The following is a 20538-nucleotide window of genomic DNA, read 5'->3' as shown; positions in this document are numbered from 1 at the left end:
CTAGATCAGTTGCATCGAATCGTGAATACCCCTAATATAAATGCTTTGAGGCATTGACCTATTATATATGGACTGCCAGGACCAGGTTCAAGCTATGGTGGCGCCGCTTGGTAGGGCAGCGGGAAATAGTATTTTGACATCTAGGTTTTGTGACTTTTGATTGTCACAAAAAAAAAAAAAACAATTTAATTATTTACAAAAATTGTTCAAGGAATTTTTTGTTTCCCAAGAATAAAAAGGTAACAACAAATTGAAATAAATTATAATAATAAATTCTTTTCATAGTTTTATTTCAAATTTTCTAAACCTTAATAATATTGATTTTTCTTCATTAGATATCATCTTAAAGTTTATTAAACAAATACTTTTTTTTCAGACGTCCCCGACCCAAAAACAAAACCAACACAATTCCTTGACATTCATTTGGAATCCCTACATGAAATTGGACCTTGGAACCTAAAGAAGCAGAGCTATAGAGCATCGCCGACAAGAAGATGTCTTAAAACGTTACAGCTCAAAGAAGGAATCGATTTGCAAACATAGCTGAGACTGCGCTCGCTAAAGAAAGATTTCAGGTAGGAATTCTTTAACAAAATGATTTGGATTTGAATAACAAATGTTTTTTTTATTTTAAGAATGAAGGCTAGATAGCTTTAGAAGGTAACTCACTTGTGAAGCTCTTCAATAGGAAAATGCGATCACGAAAAAGTTTGAACCCCCCAAACCAGACCTCAATTGAAGACTTTTCAAGCTCTCCAGAGAAGACATCAGTACAGATGAAAAGATGCCAGCAAAAGGAGAGATCTCAGAACAAGAAAGCAATTGTGTTGGGGAGAACTCATGGAGTCAACCGGTGAGATAATAATTTGTGTATTAAATTCTTGGTTTCCCTTTTTAATTAATTATCTCCTTAGCTTTACAATGAATTTGCGGTACGCTTCCCGAATCCATATCAAATCACAAGGCAAATCACGAGAGCTGGAGTCAAGATCATTACTTTCGCCCTCAGGATTTAAGTTCATCTGTTGAAACAAAAAAGTAGTTCTTGTTACATAATTCAAAATTTAATGTTTAATCTATTTTTGTTTAAGTTTCCCCTTGCGAGCAACGGAAGAACCGTCACACTTCCATCAACATCAAAGCGAAAGAACGAGAAGTTATCACAAAAGTGCCTCCCAAAAAGAACTTCCAGTGCACCCACTGCAACACACACTTCCCACTGCTTAAAGAGAAGAACGCACATATGATTAAACAACACGGTTATTATAAGCGTGTTAACCGTCGACCGATGCGTGACCCACCGACATCAACTTTAACCACAGCAACTCTGAATGCAGTTGATCCCGCTGCTGGAGCTGCTCCTTTGTTACTCGGCTTGGATGGACTTGCACCACCATCCCTGCCAACTGGCGAAGAAGATGAAGACTCCAAAGCGACAATTGTTAAAATCGAAAAAGAAAACCAAGATTGCAAGAATAAAAATCTATCGAACTTGGCCATAAGTAGCAACAAAGTAACATCTTCGTCAACAGCGGCGACAAATTGTGTGCATCACGCACCAAATATGACTCGATGAGGCCACCAGATAATCAAATGCTTATCAATTTCAATTTGAGTGCACTGAATGTAAAAAATGAAGGCGAATTTTGCTGCTTTGTATGCAAGCGGGACTTTCTTATTGTTAAGCTTTTTGATTAGCATTTTGTTGAGCATGAGCATCCCACCGAATGTTTTACATGACACAAGAAATTCACCAGATGGAAAAACTTTATGGTCCATTTGAAGCGACATTTGGGTTGGAAGGATTTCTCATGTACATAATGTGAAAAGAAATTTGTTATACGTAGCGCTCTGGTGGAACACATACGAATGCATACCGGCCAGACACCATTGAAATGTAAAATTTGTGGCAAGAGCTTCAAACGTTATTCGAATATGGTTTAAAATAAGAACTGTGAGTGAGAATGTAAACAAAATGGATAGTAGCTGCGTTCCTTTGGAAATATTTATCTACTTTTTAGTACTTAAAGCTGCTTTGAACTACTTTTTCAGTATAGCAAAGTAGATCAAAGTAGTTTTAAGTACTAAAAAGTAGATAAATATTTCCAAAGGAACGCAGCTAGTGTTTGAATAATTTTTTTTGTGGTCTTAGTTTTTTATATCTTGTAAACCCAAAGACTTAATGAAAAATAAAATGGAATATTTGGAAAATTCTGTGATTATTACTGCAATCGATAAATATTTTTCATCAAATACAATGAAAATAAAAAAAAGTTGTTTCGAAAAAATCGGAAATTAGTTTTTAAATAAAAAAAAATATTGCTTCTGAAAAAGTAATCGCAAATGTACTGGTTTTGTAGTAAGTTGCTCCACGATAAGTCGTTGAGGTTGTTGGTTTTGAAATTTTCGTGATCATATAAATAATCTAAAGCTTTTTCTGATAAAGGGAGAAAAATCCGTGCTAGATAATCATGATCTTAGGAGAAGCTTCAGAACTATACAAATCATAATAATCTTATATGATACTAAAATATTCATCATAAAAAATGCACCGATGTGAAGTAAAAGAGACAGAAACTAAACTTGAAAAACATTCGAACAATTTAATTCAAGAATTTTTATAATCATGTGGTTGTTAGTTATTGAAAAAATAAGTAGGAACAGAGTATTATTATACTTATTTAACAACTAAGTTCATACTTTATCAACATTTTTAAACAATACTTTTTGTTCATTGCAAAATTGGTTTATAAAATATGTACATAATATTCAGTTGATACATTTTGCGCATCATACTTGATCGCATTTATTGGTTTATTGTATTTAAACAGACACCAAATCGTTTTAGGTGTTTGGGCTCCAGTATTTTCTGAGAAATTCTTCTGAATGCAGTCAATTACATAAGGTTTGTTCGTTGTGAGCTCTAGGGCACTCTGGGTCGCTCCGAATTCCAATCATGTCCTCCTGGCATTGCCATCAAGAGTAACCTGCTGCAGACGATGATCCAACAAAAATTTTCTAGTACTCTCGAACTGCCATGGAATTAAATTTGTATTCATCCAACATTGCTCCGCACTCACCACATCTTTCACAAAGACAGTAGTCACCAACTCGTGATTGACTCTGCAATGAAAATATGAAGGTTAAAAATATGTAGTTAACAAATGAAAACACAAGACTACTTGGTATTATACCTGCCATCCTTTGTGATTACGGATACGTGAAGAAATTTCGGTTTCTTATTCACTGTGATTTGATGCGGGCCAAATCTCACATAATCGATAAACATAATGTGTTGAAGATTCTTATGCGGTGATAGATTTTGAATACGTTTTATTAGAACAGCATCCTTATATTTAAAGGCTCGATTCATTAGATTGTGTAGGCCATTGCCAGCGACCATTATTTGTGCATAACGTTATTTGTTTAGCAAAAGAATGCATAGCGCAACGAGGTCAACTTTGGTATTTATATTGAGAATTATATAGCATCAGTTACCATTCGCACATATTCTGTGTGGGTTAACATTGATTTTACCTAAAAAAAAAGTTGTGTAAATGAGTCAAGAGAATGAAAAATAATAGAATCTCTCCTCCTCACCTTACCATCCAAAGTTAAGTGAAACAAGATTTTCAAAGCAATACCATGATGCTTTTCTTTATAAAAACACCACCAACATTGGTAGTAACGCAGCTTGCAACATTTTCCGACGTAATAATCCATCAAAGGATAAACTGAAAACTAACTTAAGGTTATCTTGTATTGGGTCAGCATTGCCATTGCTTCATCAGCGAAAATGTTTAGCTAGTTCATGTTAGCTTTATTATCACCAACTATTTAAAGTTTCTTAAGGAACGTTGTCATCGTCACTAGCTTGACAAGCATATTGACAATATTTTTACTATGTATCTTCTCTTAAAGTTCAACATTCTCAGCCATATTGAGCAGAAGATAGAAGGCAACTCTGAAGAGTGGTTCTTGTTTCTTGACGAATATTTTAAATTGTTTATTCAATCATTCATATTCTTCTTTTTTTACTTTTGGATCGTTTGAAGCTAATGCTTCATTTCTGTTGGTTTCTGCTTCGGGTCGTGTAGATCTTGAAGATAGGTGTTTTTGATACCTAAAATTATACTCTTCATAAGGGATGATGAGTGATTGACGACATGGAACCATGAAAGTTATTCCAATTACCAGGTTTTGGGCGTAGTTTTAATTCGGGGATACGCGTGGGGGTTCTATCTAAAAAGAAAATATGATACAATTGTTATTATGATGAATATCTTACTTACCTCTTTAGGTTGTTTCTCTTTACTGAGCTTAGTGTTGCGTAGCGCCGTAGTTCCAAAATTCAATGACATCCATGCATAACCAATCTGCAACAAAGTAACAATATGAATATGAAGTAAGGTTTGGGGGAATAAGAAATGCATTCCATACTCACTGCACAATCATAGGATGAAACTTTGTGAATGTGTAGAAACAGAATATAAATTATATTCGTTGAGAAATCTACTCTTTTGTCAGTCCTCTCGAAGGACTCTCGAAAGTACGCTCAGTGCACCCGGAATTCATGAGTCGTCAAATACAATTTCTTTTTCGTCGATGATTAGATGGATAGCTTTAATTTAATCCTCATCAGGAGTTCTGAAAATGAAACAAGGCTTTTGGATGTTTTCATCTAGGTAATTGTCTTGGAGCAGTCCTCAGCGTAAGCATAAAATTGCAAAGAAATTACGTACCTACTGAAAAAGAAAACTTTATAAATTGTTTTGTAGGCTGCAGAAAATATTAATAATTTTACGTTGTTGTTGATGCTGGTGTGATAATGCTGTTGCGGATGGTGTTGTTGATGCATTTGGCCCTCCTTCCATACAACACGATTCTATGTGATAAATTTGCATCTGAAAAAACAAAAAGGAAATTATTGAAAAAAGAAAATTTCATTTTATTTTGTGAGCTGAACGATTTAATTCTAATTTTTAATAACTTTCGAATAATAATAAATTAAATAAAAACCTTTTTCCAACATGGTTCAATTATTTTCCCCGACATTTATCTTTGCACAAAAAATATTTTAAAATACTTTTTTTTACTGAAAGAATAATTCTTCGTTCTTCCAATACGTCAAAAAGTAGACTTCAAAAAAGACAGATGCTATTAATTTTTGTAGCAAAAAAATGTAGATGGCCATAGTTTCTATGCACAAAAATGGTAGTTCAAGCGATCTGACGAAAGATGTCGCTACGCTGAGTTCTATTTACCACTTTCTTCCACAGGCGCTAGTAATCATTGAACCACATTTTCAAAAATTTTGTATGGAAACGAGAATCAACTAGCAGTCCATATATAATAGGTCAATGCTTTGAGGCTACGTTTGATCGTTATTTTGAGGAATTTGACATTAGCTCCGTTCCATTGGATGTGGTAGTTTACTCATGAGTAGATCTAGTACTACAATTTATTATCCAGCAGATAGGAATTTGTAGTTGTTGTACTAGATTTCTACTAACGAGTAAACTACTTTTAAAAAATACAATACACAAAATTAATTTACCATAGATATGAAAAGGGACAACCAATTTGATTTCTTTTTACTCCGATCAATGAGCATGAAAACCAAAATTTATTAAAAAAATGAAACACAAATAACTAAAGTTGAGGTCTGATAAACAAAACTTATTATTAAACAAAAACAAAAAAAAACAAAAATCTCATCCAACCATTTCTTTAACCATTTTTGAGAGCGACTATCCCTACTACCAATTTTGCTTCTATATTGCTTTACAGAAGCAACAATTGCATCTGTAAAGCTTTATAAAGCCAAAATTGTTTGTCGGGATTTTTAGATCCCAAATTTTTATAATTCGGCTCCTTGCTTCTAAAATGTTCTGGTAACACTGATGTTGATTACGAAACTTTCTCAATATTTACTTCATTTTGTTTTCGGATACTCATTTACTTTAGACTGGGGTTTATCCAATATTATTTGAATAGTATAAACTCCAGTCTTTCTTAGAAGCAGCTTAGACAATTTTTATGAATATGGCCCATTGTTTTGCTTTGTATAAAAGTTGAAACACGACATAAGGGTGATATGCATAGAAAGTAGTAAATGCTTTCACTTGAAAAATTGTAAAGTATGAACTTTTTGTATCCACATTTTGTCCACATCAAAACTAGTTTATCCTTATTAATCCTCTTATACAAAGAATTTCCTATTTTTGACTGGGATTAGTTTGTGTGTATAGTCTCCAAATTTGATAATTCTTTTTGTATTGGAACGCTGCTGCCTGCAGTTTGGTCCCATTTCAATTTCGTCCATTTATTGCCATAGAAACTATTAGAAAATCCAAACCTAGTTTTGATCCGTGGAAGTCGGTTTGGTTTTTTTTTTTCTCATTTCCAGTAAGGGAAATTATCAAAGATTTTTAACTTTTCGACTGGAGTAGGAGAAAAGTTAATTTCATTTTTTTCGTTTCAATGGAATCCTATTCACTCGACCTAGCGCGTTAGTTTTTGCTTGTCAGAAGAACACCTGGAAGAATAAGTCGTATGAAACTGGCAAATACTCTTTTTTACGAAAAAATAGTACACCAACTTTCAAAATTTTTCACTAAACACACAATTTGTACGCTCTTTACTCTTTTTAAATAATTTACATTTATTATTGTTACTAAAGTCTTACATAATAAAATTTTTATGTGTTATGTTTTATGATATACTATATATGTAGATAGAACATAAATTTTTTAATAATTGTTTGTTTCTTTTTTTTTTATTTTTTTTTGTTTTATTTATATTATTATTCAAAATGAAATCCATAGTAGTAGAGTTAAAGTAAAATTTAAGTTTTTGCTTAGCTTTTCTCTTTTTATGCATTTTTTAATATTTTATTTTTCATTAATTTTCTTCTTTTTTATTTGTGTTTTGTTTAAGATAGCCAATAAAACTATAATAACAATTTTATTTTTTGTTCTTTGCCATTTCATATAACTTTCACATTGCAATACAAAAAAAGCTCAATGGAAAGTTTATCGATATAAAAAAAAAAATAATAAACATGACTAATTTTAATTAACAAAAAGTTTAATTCAAAGAGTGTCCGGATTCTATATAAATTTAATATTTTTAAGCCTCTGATTGGTCATTCAACTTTCAACCAATCAGAAACCTTTTAATAGTTGGTTGATCAAAAAATCTCATATTCGTCAAGTCCGATCATAAGAAACAATTGAAATAGATCGAGACAGGCTGAATGAAAATGAGAGAAAGATTTGAAGAAGTATGAGAGGAAAAAAGAATCAAACTAGAAAATAAAGAAAAAACAAAAAAAAAACTTATTTAATCACTATTAGTAGACATATTTGTATATCTATAACTGTTCCCCAACCAATGGAGGAACAACATTGCCTCCACCAACATTAACACCAGCTACATTATCAGGAGCCGCCTCTACTGCTGGAGCTGCATCTATATTTGCAGCAGCTGATGCAGCCGCTGCAGCAGCAGCCGCAGCAGCATCTGCCGTCTCTTGTTTTCGCTTTCTATGTTCGTAATTCACTAATCGCTGTCCAACTAAATATTTATCATTCTTGATCGCAACATAGAGTTTCTTGAATTGTCGTATCTGGAAGTAGATTATGGCAACAACAATTACTGCCAATAGGAAGAATGGATATATTTCCCTGGCAATTAAGGTTCTTGCATTTAGATTTTCATAGAAAATTGGCACAATCGAATGAGCAATCACATAGGGAACAGCCAGAGCGAGTCCGAAACATGTGATAACAGGTGTTGCCAGTTCACGAATGATAAACTTCAAATCAATATCTCGCAAGCCATCACGATAAGCACGCTCAATGGCTCGTTTTAAGCGCCAATCTGGACCCATAAGTGTGAGTGCGCAAGCAATTTTTGTATAGAGTACTCCGAGGGCCCAGTCCTGCCACAAGAAATGAATTGGTGTCTGACCAATGGGCACTCGCAAGGGAATAACAAGAACTAGTTCCAAGAGAAGTCCAAATAATAACGGTATTACACCGAGCATCAAGACAAATATAATAGCAGCGAGAGCATAAGAAGCTCCAACATGAAGCCAATGTTTGATTTTGTCCATTACAGCAGCTCTTCCTTGTGGCAGCAAATTCACTGCGATTGCGATTCCTCTCGAAATAATCCAACAAAGATAAGTTCCAACAGCTGCCGTGTATAGCTCATGTGGACGCGGTGGAACTTCAGGGTGAGTCGAAACTTGATGATTTGCAATATGATTTCCAACTGACCATAACGCCATTACTTGTCGTCCAATCCAAACTGGCACTGTGAGTGTGACCAGAGATGAAATCACCAAACTGATACACATGAACACAATCAAGCCAAAAAGTCGGCATGGGAAGAATGTGGGTTTGTTGTATGGTTGGAATCCAACTGGAGCATCTCGTTGTAGGATGAATTGATGGGCAGCGGCTAGACCTTGATTGCGATCGGGTTGAGCTCGTTCGGGTTCAGCTTGACCTCCGTTACCATTTTCTGTGGTATCATTTCCGAGAAGATAACTTTTGATTCCCAAAGTCCAGGAAACAGCTTGGCACCAAATTCGAAGCAATCCTTTAAGCCAAACTCGAGTGTGGGATTGTTCGAAGAAACCAGGCAGTATAATCTGAAATAAAAATTGGATATTTAAATTTAACAAACAATGTAACAAAGCTTGATCGAATTAGAAGTATACGAAGATCCGAGGAAGACTACACGTTAGAATTACTATCGTCCAACAAATAGAATACGACCGACTTTGCTATTATTGCTATGCTATATTTAAAGAAGAGACCCTGAGAGCTCCGTCAAAAAGGAAATATCATTCAACGTTCCGACACAACCGCGAACTAAGAAGAATGGTAGGCCTAAGAATTCCAAGTTCAAGCAAATGCAAATACACTAGCATACAGGCCAGTACAGGTGTGTACCTACTTTATTTTAAATCTTATCTTATAACTTTAAACGGCAGGTGGCCATGGCACAGAGGAATAGATAGATGACTTTAGAGCCAGACATCGTGGGTTCAAACCCAGCGGTCGGCTCAGAAGTTTTTTCTAAATCGCCAGCTTAACTGAAGCCACCTGTGCGATAACATGAGACAATTTTCAACTATGTCTCCTCCTCTGTGCCACGTAGTTCAGTGTTGTATGTTCTTCTATCGTTCTTTCTCTCTTTGTCTTTCTGTGTTGTATTAATGTCTTGTGTTGTATCAGCAAAATGGACCTAGATTCCGAAGCTGCAGTGTTTCTAGTCCGGAGATTTATCTTCAGATTAGTTTAATATGTAATGTAATGTAACTTTAAACGAGCTAAAATGGTTTATATACAGGGTGTCCCAAAAGTAATGGATCAAACGAAATATGCTGATAGGCCAACTTTAGGGCTCTCAGAATTTGGTAACTTGTTCATCCCAAATCCTTACGGTTTTTGATTTAATGCAGTTTTTGTGAAATTTCGAAAAATCCCGACTTGGCAACAGTATTTTGCTTCCTCCGCTCATAATTGATTTTTGTGTTTTACAATTCTTTCTCTAAAACATTGCCAAATAATAAGAAATAACTAATTAATCAAAATATTTCTTATTTCATACGCCATTTTGATGCAAATTTATTAACAGTTCCATGTTTAATAAAAACTCAATTTCGTAGGATTATTTCAGAGCATCATCCCGAAAAAAATTTGTATGGTGTGACACTGGTTTATTACTTTAAAAACTTGCCGTGTTATTGCAGTTTTCAAAAATGTATACAAGTTTCCAAAGATGAAACTAGAACGAAAGTTATTACAATTTGAATGCAAAAAAACAGGGGTTTTCAGAGCAAAATAACAAACAAAAAGCGAGGCTTTTATTCAAAAGGAAATAAACAAACAACAGCCGAGAAAATGTGTTTATTTTTCTTTGTTATTTTGCTCTGAAAAGCCCTGTTTTGTTGAATTTAAATTGTAATATCTTTCGTTCTAACTTCAACTTTGAAGACTTTTATACATTTTTGAAAACTGCAATAACACGGCAAGTTTTTAAAGCAATAAACCAGTGTCACACCATACAAATTTTTTTCAAGGTGTTATTCTGAAATAAAAGTATGAAATTGAGTTTTATAAAACATGGAACTGTTAATAAATTTGCATCAAAATGGCGTATGAAATAAGAAATATTTTGATTAATTAGTTATTTCTTATTATTTGGCAATGTTTTAGTGAAAGAATTGTAAAAAACAAAAATCAATTATGAGCGGAGGAAGCAAAATACTGTTGCCAAGTCGGGATTTTTCGAAATTTCACAAAAACTGCATTAAATCGAAAACCGTAAGGATTTGGGATGAACAAGTTACCAAATTCTGAGAGCCCTAAAGTTGGCCTATCAGCATATTTCGTTTGATCCATTACTTTTGGGACACCCTGTATATATAAATATATATAAAATTGGGATCTCGGAAACGGCTCTAACGATTTCGATGAAATTTTCAGGGTTTGTTCATCTAAGCGAGTAAAAAATTTTGGAAGTATTTTTGGAAAAATCCGCCCACTGCCACGCCTACTTTTTTAACATATCAGTTTTTTCGAGAACGGCTCTAACGATTTCGATGAAATTTTCAGGGTTTGTTTATCTTAGCGAGTCAAAAATTTTGGAAGTATTTTTGGAAAAATCTGCCCACTGCCACGCCCACTTTTTTAACATATAAGTTCTTTCGGGAACGGCTCTAACGATTTCGATGAAATTTTTAGGGTTTGTTTATCTTAGCGAGTCAAAAGTTTTGGAATTTTTTTTTGAAAAAATCCGCCCACTGCCACGCCCACTTTTTTTACATGGAATTTTTTTTGGTAACCACTTTAAGGATTTCGATGAAATTTTCAGGGTTTGTTTATCTAAGTGAGTAAAAAGTTTGCAAGTATTTTTGGAAAAATCCGCCCACTTCCACGCCCACTTCTTTAACATGGAATTTTTTTTGGTAACAACTTTAAGGATTTCGATGAAATTTTAAGGGTTTGGTCCCCTAGCCGAATAAAATGTTTTGGAAGTACTTTTAGAAATATCCGCCCACAGCTACGCTTATTTTTCTCACATATTAGTTTTTTGGTAATTTTGAGGGTTTTTTCCTCTAGGCAAATACAACATTTTGGAAGTATTTTCTCTTACATTAGTTTTTTTTCGCGGAGACAGATTCAACGATTTCAATAAAATTTTGAAGGATGGTTCCATTTTTTACACATTGTTCTTTTTCTTTTTGTTACAATAACTAAACAAAAATGTTTAGATCATGACTTTTTTGATCATGTATTGAAACTTTTAAGTAATTTGTTAATTAGGTATCACACATTACCTTTGTCTTACGTTTTTCTTTTGTTTAAATGCAACTATTGTTAACGTATACAAATAAAATAACTCACAACAAGCCGACAAGGCTAAACTTGAAAAAAAGATTAACTTTATGTACACCATCCAAAACTTTCTGACCCGTAAATTAAAATTTGAATAAAAAGGGATCTCATTGCTGTAGGCATTTTCGATAATGCAGATTCCTGTAACCCTTCTATCCATTGCTGATCGTCGTATGTGTATTTAAACGTAAATAAACTGGATTATAAAGTGGGAATGTGGTGTTTTGTAACCAGCGAAAAAACTGGTCATTGCAAACTCAAACCCACTCCAAAAAATTGCTGTTTACATTTGACTTTTTTTCACTGAAAGTTATGACATTTAAAGATACCGAGCAAAGCTCGGCCACCCAGGTACTTTATTTTATAGTATTTGAATCATTGATTTAATAGAAAATTTATTTTTTTTTTAATGTATGCAAAAGAGCATTTTTTTTGTCCTTTTTTTAATGGAACTTTTGTTATAGTTTTTGGTGTTATTCGTTATAATTTTTGGTACTAACTTAAAGACAAAACAAAAAATGCTCCCTCAAGAGTTTATCCCTAATGTGTACCTAGTTTTGTGAAAAATAAATACTTTTTAATAAAAGAAAAAATGTGTGAAGGATCTTTTGGCTTGCGCATTTTTTCTCAAAAATAGTTATATGATATCATCAATGAGTGTAAAGAAAGTGATTTTTAAGCCAAATTAGATTATCTTCAGATAAATTTGCTCAATAAGCCTCTTGCACGTAGGAAAAACTCACAGATTTTAAACTTAAAATAGGACATTCAAAGTATTTATTTGAATTTAACTAAATTTTTACACAGTTTTTACTTTGAATTTCTTTAGTTGTATTAAGTTGAAATGGTTAACTTCACAACGGACAAATGATATATTATTAAAAATAGTTATTATGTTTGCTTTTTGAGATTTTTTGCGGTACCAACTTTGACTGCAAGATTTCAACGGTTTAAGGATTGCTTTAAAAGTACTAAAAGAAAAAATAGATTCTCCTGGGAGGGGTAAAAAGATGTAAAAACGAATTGTGCTATGGTTCCCGAAAAATTATTCCAACGTGAAAAATTATCCACCCTTAAAGCTCTTTCCATTTTCATTGATCCAAATCTTTCACGTTAACAATATGAAACAGTAAGAATTAGTGACAAAAGCTAATGACAAAACTGTCGTAGAAGGCGATATAACATTGGGCGTAAAACACACTTTATTTGTCACAATGATTAATGGAAAAGTTTGCAAGCTTCTTCAAAAGATTTCAATGGTCTTTCTAAAAGCAAGGAAGTTGATAAAGAATCATTAAAATTTGGGTTATCAATTTTGCATGCAAGAATACTCTTCTTTGAAAGCATTCTTCATATTGCTTACAAGATTCTGTTTTAAAAATGGCCACAAAAAACGCTTTCAGAAAAAATTGCTCTAAAGGAAAAAAATACAAGAAAGGTTTAGATCAAACCTTGGAATCATTGTTGATGTACCCGAACCTGATTTTGATAACACTAATGATGGCAATACAAACTGCAGTTTTTAATGATTTAGAAGTAGTTTCTGAAATAACTTGTATTGATTTGCAACTTACTTTCAGATCGAAAATCATATTTGTGGTTTTGAAATAGATACTTCAAAATTTGAAGCATTATTTTCGATTGTTGGTTTTTATTCGTTCTCAGTTTATGAGCCAAGGAATAGTAATTATGTGTGCTCATTAGTAAGGTGGTGGTGCACCAAAAAAAATGTCTGAAGACATTATTAAAAAAATTATTAGAAAAATACCTGCAAAAGAAGCAGCTGCAAACTCAATTCATTCACTTCTGAATCACCGGATAGTGTATACGGCAGGAATGTTGGCCATACTGATTTTAAAATTTGTATAGGCAGCCATAGCATCAATAAAACAGCCGAACCAAATATAATCACAGAAGCAATCAATCGCCTAACATGTCGCAATATCGATAGATGAATCATTTCCTGCAAAAAAATAAAATAATAGAATTAATAATCATATTCTCCTCATCTTCGTCTAAGTAACAAACCTGAATTGGACTAAAATCAGGATCATTCAAATTTCTCAAGAACCATAAAACACCTGGTCGCAATACTTCCCTCAGCAACGAAATAAAAGCAGCAAAATAATACACATAGACCATACCAAACATCCAATGTATAAATAACGATGTTCCCGGAGCAGCTCTAAAACTTGTTCGGCGATCCTTAATAGCAGCATCAAACATTGGCAAAGAGCATATATCCAACCACCAGCCACAAACCAAAGGAAGAACTCCGATCTCAACAACAGACAGCAGCGACACCTTAACAACGATATAACACAATCCCAGAAGCCAGCGGATCTTACTCATTTTAAAAAGTCGTGCAAAGTAATGAAGCACCACCAAAGTCAGACCAATGTTGCAGTAACCGAATAAGGTTGTAATCAATCCATGGAAATGCAACAAAGGTTTATCAGGACGAAGGAGACCGAGCCAGTTTATGACAAAATTGCCAATGCAATAAGGACAAAAGGCAAAAGTGAATATGAAAATCGTATTAAGCGATATGACCCAAAAGACATGCTCCAAGAAGACCATACTCCCATCGAGTCCTAATAAACGTTCCCAAGTGAGTTCCTCTGCGGCACGATCCCACTCCATTGGATTCCAATTCGCCTCCTCATTGGCATTCGCAATATCAGCTGGATCCTCATTCAAAGCCCGATTTCCTGCATTGGCTTCTGCATCGGCCGGTGGTGGTTCGGCATTGTCGATTGGCATATCCAAAAGTGCCTCATTCTCATTGTTGTTATTCTCATTGTTGTTATTATCGTTCAGTTCGATTGGTCCTTCGACAACTGCCGCAGCTATTGGCTCCGGAATTGCCCCCGCTTGGCCGACAGCATCATCGCCAGCATTGCCATCGCCATTTCCCCCACCACCACCTCCAGCGATGGGGGCAACTTCATCTCTTTCCAGCCAATCTGGCCCGCCACCATGCAGAATCTGTTCCCGCAGCCAAACCAAACCAACAAACGACAACAATGTGCATGTGACCACAAAACTACCCCGAAAAGCATCCGAAGCAATGTTTTCCGTGGAAAACACATCAAACGGAAGCGATAGAATCATATCAAAGCTTGAACCACTAAACATAAAGCGATACGTTCGATATGCAGAGAGTGGAACAATACCAAACCAAGCAAACGCAACCAGTGTGTAATGGAGCCAATACTTGGCTGCCTTTCCCACCGACGACAACAATCCCCCAGCCACGTCTCGCAGCGGCAGGACACGAGGCATGTCCGGGGAGTATATGGGAGTGAAAGAGAATCGATGGCCACACAGTTCGCAGTACTCTTTGCGCGAGTAACGCATCCATTGCATAAGACAGTCCTGATGAATGTACTTTATGCTACCGGTGCAGATGCACGGATAGAAAAGTGGACGATCCGATTGACCTTCGCATCGACAAACGCGACAAATGTCGCCCTGAGACAGGTCATCCATTATTTTTGATTCTTTTTGATTGATTATTTACTATGCAATGGTTGACATTTGAGTTGTACAAGAGTTAACAACAAAATGCGTAATTTTCGATTTTGTCGAGTTTCAGAGAAATTTTAATGGAAAATTTAATTTACTTGTGTTTTGTAGATATTTTGTGTGTTGAGCTGAGACTGTGAGAAAAGTGAGTGAAGGATTTTTCTTATTTTTTTTTTAAGTGCGGCAGGTGCTGCTGTGAGGAGAAAGAAAAAACCACGTCAGAATATTTTTGACCAAAAAAATTATTGGAAAATGGTTTTTACTTTTACATTTTTCACATGAAAGTTGAATTGTGCGATGTGAGTGAAGAAGTGAAATTACAAATTAGATTGATATCACAATTAGGTGATTTTTTTTTCGAATTTTTAATATACAAATATAAATAATTCTTTTTTGCAAAAGAGAAAAACACTTGTGTTTTCAATTTTTTTTCCTTTTGTTCTTTTTTTTCCTTTTTATTTTTTCTTCCCCCTTTGCGACATTTGGAATAAAATTCAGGTTAGCCAAGGAGATAAAAATAACATGTTTGACGTGCAATATTTTGATAGGGGCCGAGTTCAGTGAGGAATTTGTACAGTGAGGCAGAGTTTTGTTGAAAAGTTAAAATGTGCTTCATGTTATTTTCGTACAAAAGCCTAGCCTAGTACGCAGCTGAAGCGAAACGAAAATTTCCATATATTCGATTACGAAATCTTGAACGAAATTAACAGGGCTATTCTGGGCAACCTCACTGATGTCTCACAAGTCACAATAACCTCATAACTCGAGTTAAACTCGATTTTGTGACTTTTTCGTATTCTAACGAAAACCTCACAGTCACAAGAACCTCATAAGGTGTGGTGTGGTGAGTTTGATTTTGTGAGGTTTTTCGAATTCTGGCGTACCCTCACAACTTGTGAGCCTCATAAAAATTGTAAAAATTGTGATCTCCTTCAGAGCAGGTCACAACTCACAAATTATTAGAGTTTTGATATTTTTTATTTCCATAAGCCTGGTACGCTGCTCGCGCTAAATTTTAGCTCCCATACAAATTATCGAAAATTTTTAGCCGAGATAAAATGGATCCCATACAAGTTATCGATAACTTGTATGGGAATTTTATCTCGGCTAAAATTTAGCGCGAGCAGCGTACCAGGCTATAACTACAATTTTTTGAGAACAAATTAAAGTTTTTTTTTTATATGTGATTTAACAAAAATGCAATTAGACCTTGTTTTGTTGCATCTTTATTGCAGAAAAAGGCAAAAAACAATAGGGGTATTCACGATCTGGTGCAACAGGCCTAGTAAAAATGTAAAATTTTATTTTTTTACAATAGATCGTGAACGCCCCTCTTATAATCTATAGTAAATATTGAAGCATGAATGATGTTTTTTTTTCCTCCACCGTTGCTCTTCTTTTTTCCATTTTTTATAATTTAATTCTTTGTTTTGTTCGGGTTAATTCATTTTCACTAATTATTTTACATCAAAAGAAACTAAATTACGGGACATGAGTAGCGACAACCATTATAAACAGAATAAAAAAGACAAACTGTTTATCATGGGCGACGCACGGTGAGCTGCCATCTGTCAAAAATAATTTTACTCCATTGTATTATTATTTTGCAATAGGGTTAGGGTATAGCAAAAGTGCAAGACCATTGTAAAATTTCAATCCATATATTTTGTTGTTGTAGTGTTGTAAGATTTTACACTTTTGCACTTTTGCAATGATACTAGACCATCGGATCGTGAATACCCCTAATAAAAAAATCACATAAACAGCACAATAAAATAATTTTTGTTTTCAATTTAAAATTTTCACATTTGTTTGTCAAATCAGCTGGCTGTCAAAACAGAAACTCACCTCTACAGTGGTGAATTTGTTGTGAGGTATCTTATGAGGTTTTTCGCAGAATACCAAATTGTGACAATAGCCGTTTTTTATTATCACTTGATCTATATAGATCATTAATTAAAATGTATTACAACAACTACATGAGATCTTGCTTTTCATCAGGATCACGAATCGTGATCTTGCTTTTCATCAGGATCACGAATCGTGATCTTGCAAGATCTCATGTAGTTGTTGTAATACATTTTAATTAATGATCTATATGGATTAAGTGATAATAAAAAACGGCTAATCTCATAAGAAACCTCACAAAAATTACCTCACAAAAAATTGTGAGCATCACAACTCCAGAATAGCCCTGTAAATTTGTTTTGTTTTTGCTTTAAAACATATTTTCTGATGTTTTTTCTTGAATCTTTTAGTTTTATTTTTATTATTTTTACTTTGGTAAAGTACCCGATGTTATTTTTTCGTTTACATGTTCGCTGTTGACTTTGGAGACTTCAAAATTTTTCGTTTCTCTTTAGCTGCGTACTAGGCTTTTTTTCATACAAAAATTTTGTTTGGCTTTTCGTTTTTCAGTAAGCAGCTCTAGGCAAAAATTTGGAGAGTTTAGCCATAACTACAATGACCTAAAAAGTGAAAAAGTGGAAATTTTACAAAAGTAAAAATGTTTAATTTCCCTTTAACGCTATTTGTTTTTGGAAAAAACTACAAAAAATGTTTTTTAAAACCAAAAAATAAGCTTTCTGCATCATTATTTTTAGTTTTGTGTTCGGAGAAACTGTCACAAAATGAGTTTGAAAATTTTCACTTTTAGACTTTTTGCAAAAAGTGGCCGTTGTAGTTATACCTTTTTCACTCATTTTGTAATCTACTTTTTAGTGTCCTAGACTATTTCCTTGGTTCAAAGAGCTGTGAGAGGGCAGTGTTTTAATTTAATTCATTTATTTCTTGATTAAAAAATTGTTTTTTAAAGGTATAACTACAACGGCCACTTTTTGCAAAAAGTCAAAAAGTGAAAATTTTCAAAGTGAAACACCCAAACTCATCAATTTTTGTAGTTTTTTCCAAAAACAAATAGAGCTAGAAAGAAATAAAGTTACTTTTGTAAATTTCCCACTTTTTCACTTTTTAGGTTATTGTAGTTAATACTATGTTTCCACCTACGCTAAATCCGAGATTTAGCTAAGTAGATTTAGATTAAATCTCGAGATTTATTTTAATACTATGTTTCCACCTACGCTAAATCCGAGATTTAGCTAAGTAGATTTAGAATAAATCTCGAGATTTATTTTAAATCTACTTTGCTAAAACCTAGATTTGGGTTCAGCTACCCTAAATCTAAGGTTTTCACCTACTTTCAATCCGAGATTTAGAATAAAACTCGAGATTTGTGCTAAATCTACTTAGCTAAATCTCGGATTTAGCGTAGGTGGAAACGTAGTATAAATCTACTTCGCTAAATCTTAGATTTGGGTTCAGCTACCCTAAATCTAAGATTGTCGCCTACTTTCAATCCGAGATTCAGAATAAAACTCGAGATTTGTGCTAAATCTACTTAGCTAAATCTCGGATTTAGGATAGTTGGAAACGTAGTATAAGGCTTTATGTTTTTTCTTGATTGGTTTGGAAATTTTTTATTTTGACTTCTACAGAATACTCGATGATATTTTTTCGTTATAAATAAGAGTAACACGTTATTAATTTTGAATTCATTTATTTCTTTATTAAAAACTTGTTTTTTATGTTTTTTCTTGATTTTTAATAAATTTGGAATTTTTTTATTTTGACTTTGACAGAATACTCGATGATATTTTTTCGTTATAAATAAGAGTAACGTTATTAGACTGAAGCTAGCCCATCTTTTTGTCTGGTATACGAGATTTTATGTATCTTTTTCCTTGAGATGGAAAAAAAATTTTAAAAACTATAAAATTAAAAATAAGGAAACGCACAAAATATCGCTGAATGGTTCCTTCACACTTTTCATTTTAAACGACTGAACAAATCCATTAATTCGTTACTGAACGGATAAATATTTTTGACAATTTTGACACTAGTATTTTTCAAAAAGAAAAAAAGAAAGAAAATTTTGCAACACGTTCAAAATTTCAGTACACAACTCAGGTTTGTAAAGAAATTTCTCAAGAAAAGAAAAAAAAAAAAAAAAAAAACAAAACAACATTTATTTTTAAACTCATACTAAACATTTAAATATTTTATTCACAGCTGCTGAAAACTAGAAGTTTGCAATAAGAAGAAAACAAACTACGTCATATTTTGTTTTTGGAGAAAATCACTAAAAAAAAAATAAAAACAGCAACAAAAATGTTTACCTTGGCCCGAACACAACCTCTCACCAGCCTTGTGCGCTCCAGCATCCGTTCCATAACAGTTTCACATCCTCGTCAGGAAATCTTCAAAGTCCAAAGTCAAAAGGAATTTGAAGAAAAAGTAAAAAACAGCAAACAACCAGTGATTGTTGATTTTTTTGCAACGTAAGTGTATACCTACGAGATTGTTCTATAATTGTTACGTAAATGCCTAATAACTTATTTAATTTTTTTAAAGATGGTGTAATCCATGCAAAATGCTTACACCTCGCATTGAATCGGTTATTGGTGAAAAAGCCGGTGCTATTGCTCTTGCCAAAGTCGATATCGATGAACACAGTGAATTGGCACTCGATTATGAAGTTGCTTCTGTGCCAGTCTTGATGGTTATCAAAGATGGTAAGGTTCAGACTAGGCTAGTTGGTCTGCAGGATACAGACAAATTGCGGGCATGGGTTGACAAGGCTGTGGAAGATGCCAAATAATGAGATAAAGTGCAAAGCACAAGAGCGAAAGAAATCTTTAAGTGATATACAAAAATTATGCTTTAACAAGAATTTGATTAAATAGGAAGTTACTTCAAATGTTTATCTTTTTTTTTTTTTATATTTTTGTAACTAAAGGTCAACATAAGCTAAAAGTTTATCAACTAAATCTATTCGCCTCTTGAGCAGGGTCATCTTTTCATCGTCCAATTTCAGGGAAGCTTCGTTCTTTAGTAGAAAATGCTGCATAAAAAGTCGTATACTATTCTTAAAGAAATTCAGTTTTTTTAAGAATCTTCTTTCTTTGCAATCTTCTCAAATATCTGGCGACAATCTGCTTCAGATGAGAGTAGAATACACACCATAACCTCTTTCGATAGAGCTTTGGTAAAGCTTCGTTTAAGCTTCTTATAGACTACGAGTATATTCTTATAAAGAGTCAAACTTGTATAACGTTCTCCTTTTAAAATGCCCAACAACCTTATTAAAGTTAAAAAGAAGCTTAAAGGTAGCTTCTGTAATACCTTACCATGGGCATGGGTTGACAACGCTATGGAAGATGCCAAATGATGAGTTAAAGTACAAAGCACGGAAGCGAAAGAAATCTTTAAGTCATATACAAAAATAATATGCTTTACTAAGAATTTGATTAAACAGGAAGTTACTTCAGATGTTTATCTTTGTTTTTTTTTTATATTTTTCTAACTAAAGGTCAACATGAGCTAAAAGTTTATCAACTAAATCTATTCTCCTCTTGAGTAGGGTCATCTTTTCATCGTCCAATTTTAGGGAAGCTTCGTTCTTAAGTAGAAAATGCTGCATACTTATACTGTTTTTGAAGACATTTAATTTCACATTTTTTGCTTCTCAAATATCTGGCGACAATCTGCTTCGGATGAGAGTAGAATACCCACCACAACCTCTTTCGATAGAACT

General features: G+C 33.7%; 3 protein-coding genes and 2 long non-coding RNA genes across 9 annotated transcripts; 2 read left to right on the top strand and 3 right to left on the bottom strand.

Moving 5' to 3' along the window:
- The first annotated feature begins 160 nt into the window (after positions 1 to 160).
- Positions 161 to 2223, top strand: LOC129911917 (uncharacterized). The gene is made up of 5 exons (XR_008771713.1): positions 161 to 239; positions 377 to 575; positions 636 to 853; positions 915 to 1038; positions 1092 to 2223. It is a non-coding gene; the product is annotated as an uncharacterized LOC129911917 (long non-coding RNA).
- Positions 2224 to 2634: 411 nt separating this feature from the next.
- On the bottom strand, positions 2635 to 3697 carry LOC129911915 (uncharacterized). Its single transcript, XM_055989926.1, has 3 exons — positions 3601 to 3697; positions 3195 to 3537; positions 2635 to 3123 (listed from the first exon to the last, which is right to left on the bottom strand). Exons 2-3 carry the CDS (start codon positions 3401 to 3403, stop codon positions 2955 to 2957), a joined length of 378 nt encoding a protein of 125 aa, XP_055845901.1. The 5' UTR covers positions 3404 to 3537; positions 3601 to 3697; the 3' UTR covers positions 2635 to 2954.
- On the bottom strand, positions 3696 to 5121 carry LOC129911918 (uncharacterized). Of its 2 annotated transcripts, none has more exons than XR_008771714.1 (5): positions 5020 to 5121; positions 4805 to 4904; positions 4445 to 4745; positions 4293 to 4376; positions 3696 to 4242 (listed from the first exon to the last, which is right to left on the bottom strand). It is a non-coding gene; the product is annotated as an uncharacterized LOC129911918 (long non-coding RNA). The 2 variants fall into 2 exon arrangements; XR_008771715.1 differs by having other exon boundaries at positions 4445 to 4742.
- Positions 5122 to 6778: 1657 nt separating this feature from the next.
- Positions 6779 to 15423, bottom strand: LOC129911909 (E3 ubiquitin-protein ligase MARCHF6). 4 transcript variants are annotated; one of them, XM_055989914.1, is made up of 4 exons: positions 15209 to 15423; positions 13446 to 15138; positions 13186 to 13380; positions 6779 to 8662 (listed from the first exon to the last, which is right to left on the bottom strand). In XM_055989914.1, the coding sequence occupies exons 2-4, from the start codon at positions 14907 to 14909 to the stop codon at positions 7376 to 7378; spliced, it is 2946 nt and encodes a 981-aa protein (XP_055845889.1). In that variant the 5' UTR covers positions 14910 to 15138; positions 15209 to 15423; the 3' UTR covers positions 6779 to 7375. The 4 variants fall into 4 exon arrangements, with proteins under 4 accessions (XP_055845889.1, XP_055845891.1, XP_055845890.1 ...); XM_055989916.1 differs by having other exon boundaries at positions 13446 to 15135; XM_055989915.1 differs by having other exon boundaries at positions 15215 to 15423.
- Positions 15424 to 18852: 3429 nt separating this feature from the next.
- Positions 18853 to 19705, top strand: LOC129911914 (thioredoxin, mitochondrial). The gene is made up of 3 exons (XM_055989925.1): positions 18853 to 18911; positions 19014 to 19282; positions 19356 to 19705. The coding sequence occupies exons 2-3, from the start codon at positions 19113 to 19115 to the stop codon at positions 19600 to 19602; spliced, it is 417 nt and encodes a 138-aa protein (XP_055845900.1). The 5' UTR covers positions 18853 to 18911; positions 19014 to 19112; the 3' UTR covers positions 19603 to 19705.
- The last annotated feature ends 833 nt before the right edge of the window (positions 19706 to 20538 follow it).

This window comes from Episyrphus balteatus, chromosome 2 (assembly GCF_945859705.1).
Source record: "Episyrphus balteatus chromosome 2, idEpiBalt1.1, whole genome shotgun sequence".
NCBI classification, from domain to species: Eukaryota; Metazoa; Arthropoda; class Insecta; order Diptera; family Syrphidae; genus Episyrphus; species Episyrphus balteatus.
Note: the sequence above shows the minus strand (reverse complement) of the source record. Positions and strands in the feature narration are given on the sequence as shown.

What these genes read in the sequence shown, in the direction of transcription:
- LOC129911915 (XM_055989926.1), bottom strand. Translation starts at nt 3,403, where the DNA reads ATGGTCGCTGGCAATGGCCTACACAATCTAATGAATCGAGCCTTTAAA. An exon ending in GTAATCACAAAGGATGGCAG is followed by an intron (nt 3,124 to 3,194) that starts GTATAATACCAA and finishes TTTTCATTGCAG; the next exon opens with AGTCAATCACGAGTTGGTGA.
- LOC129911909 (XM_055989914.1), bottom strand. Translation starts at nt 14,909, where the DNA reads ATGGATGACCTGTCTCAGGGCGACATTTGTCGCGTTTGTCGATGCGAA. An exon ending in CTGATTTTAGTCCAATTCAG is followed by an intron (nt 13,381 to 13,445) that starts GTTTGTTACTTA and finishes ATTTTTTTGCAG; the next exon opens with GAAATGATTCATCTATCGAT. An exon ending in TGCAGCTGCTTCTTTTGCAG is followed by an intron (nt 8,663 to 13,185) that starts GTATTTTTCTAA and finishes TTTTTATTTCAG; the next exon opens with ATTATACTGCCTGGTTTCTT.
- LOC129911914 (XM_055989925.1), top strand. Translation starts at nt 19,113, where the DNA reads ATGTTTACCTTGGCCCGAACACAACCTCTCACCAGCCTTGTGCGCTCC. An exon ending in ATTGTTGATTTTTTTGCAAC is followed by an intron (nt 19,283 to 19,355) that starts GTAAGTGTATAC and finishes ATTTTTTTAAAG; the next exon opens with ATGGTGTAATCCATGCAAAA.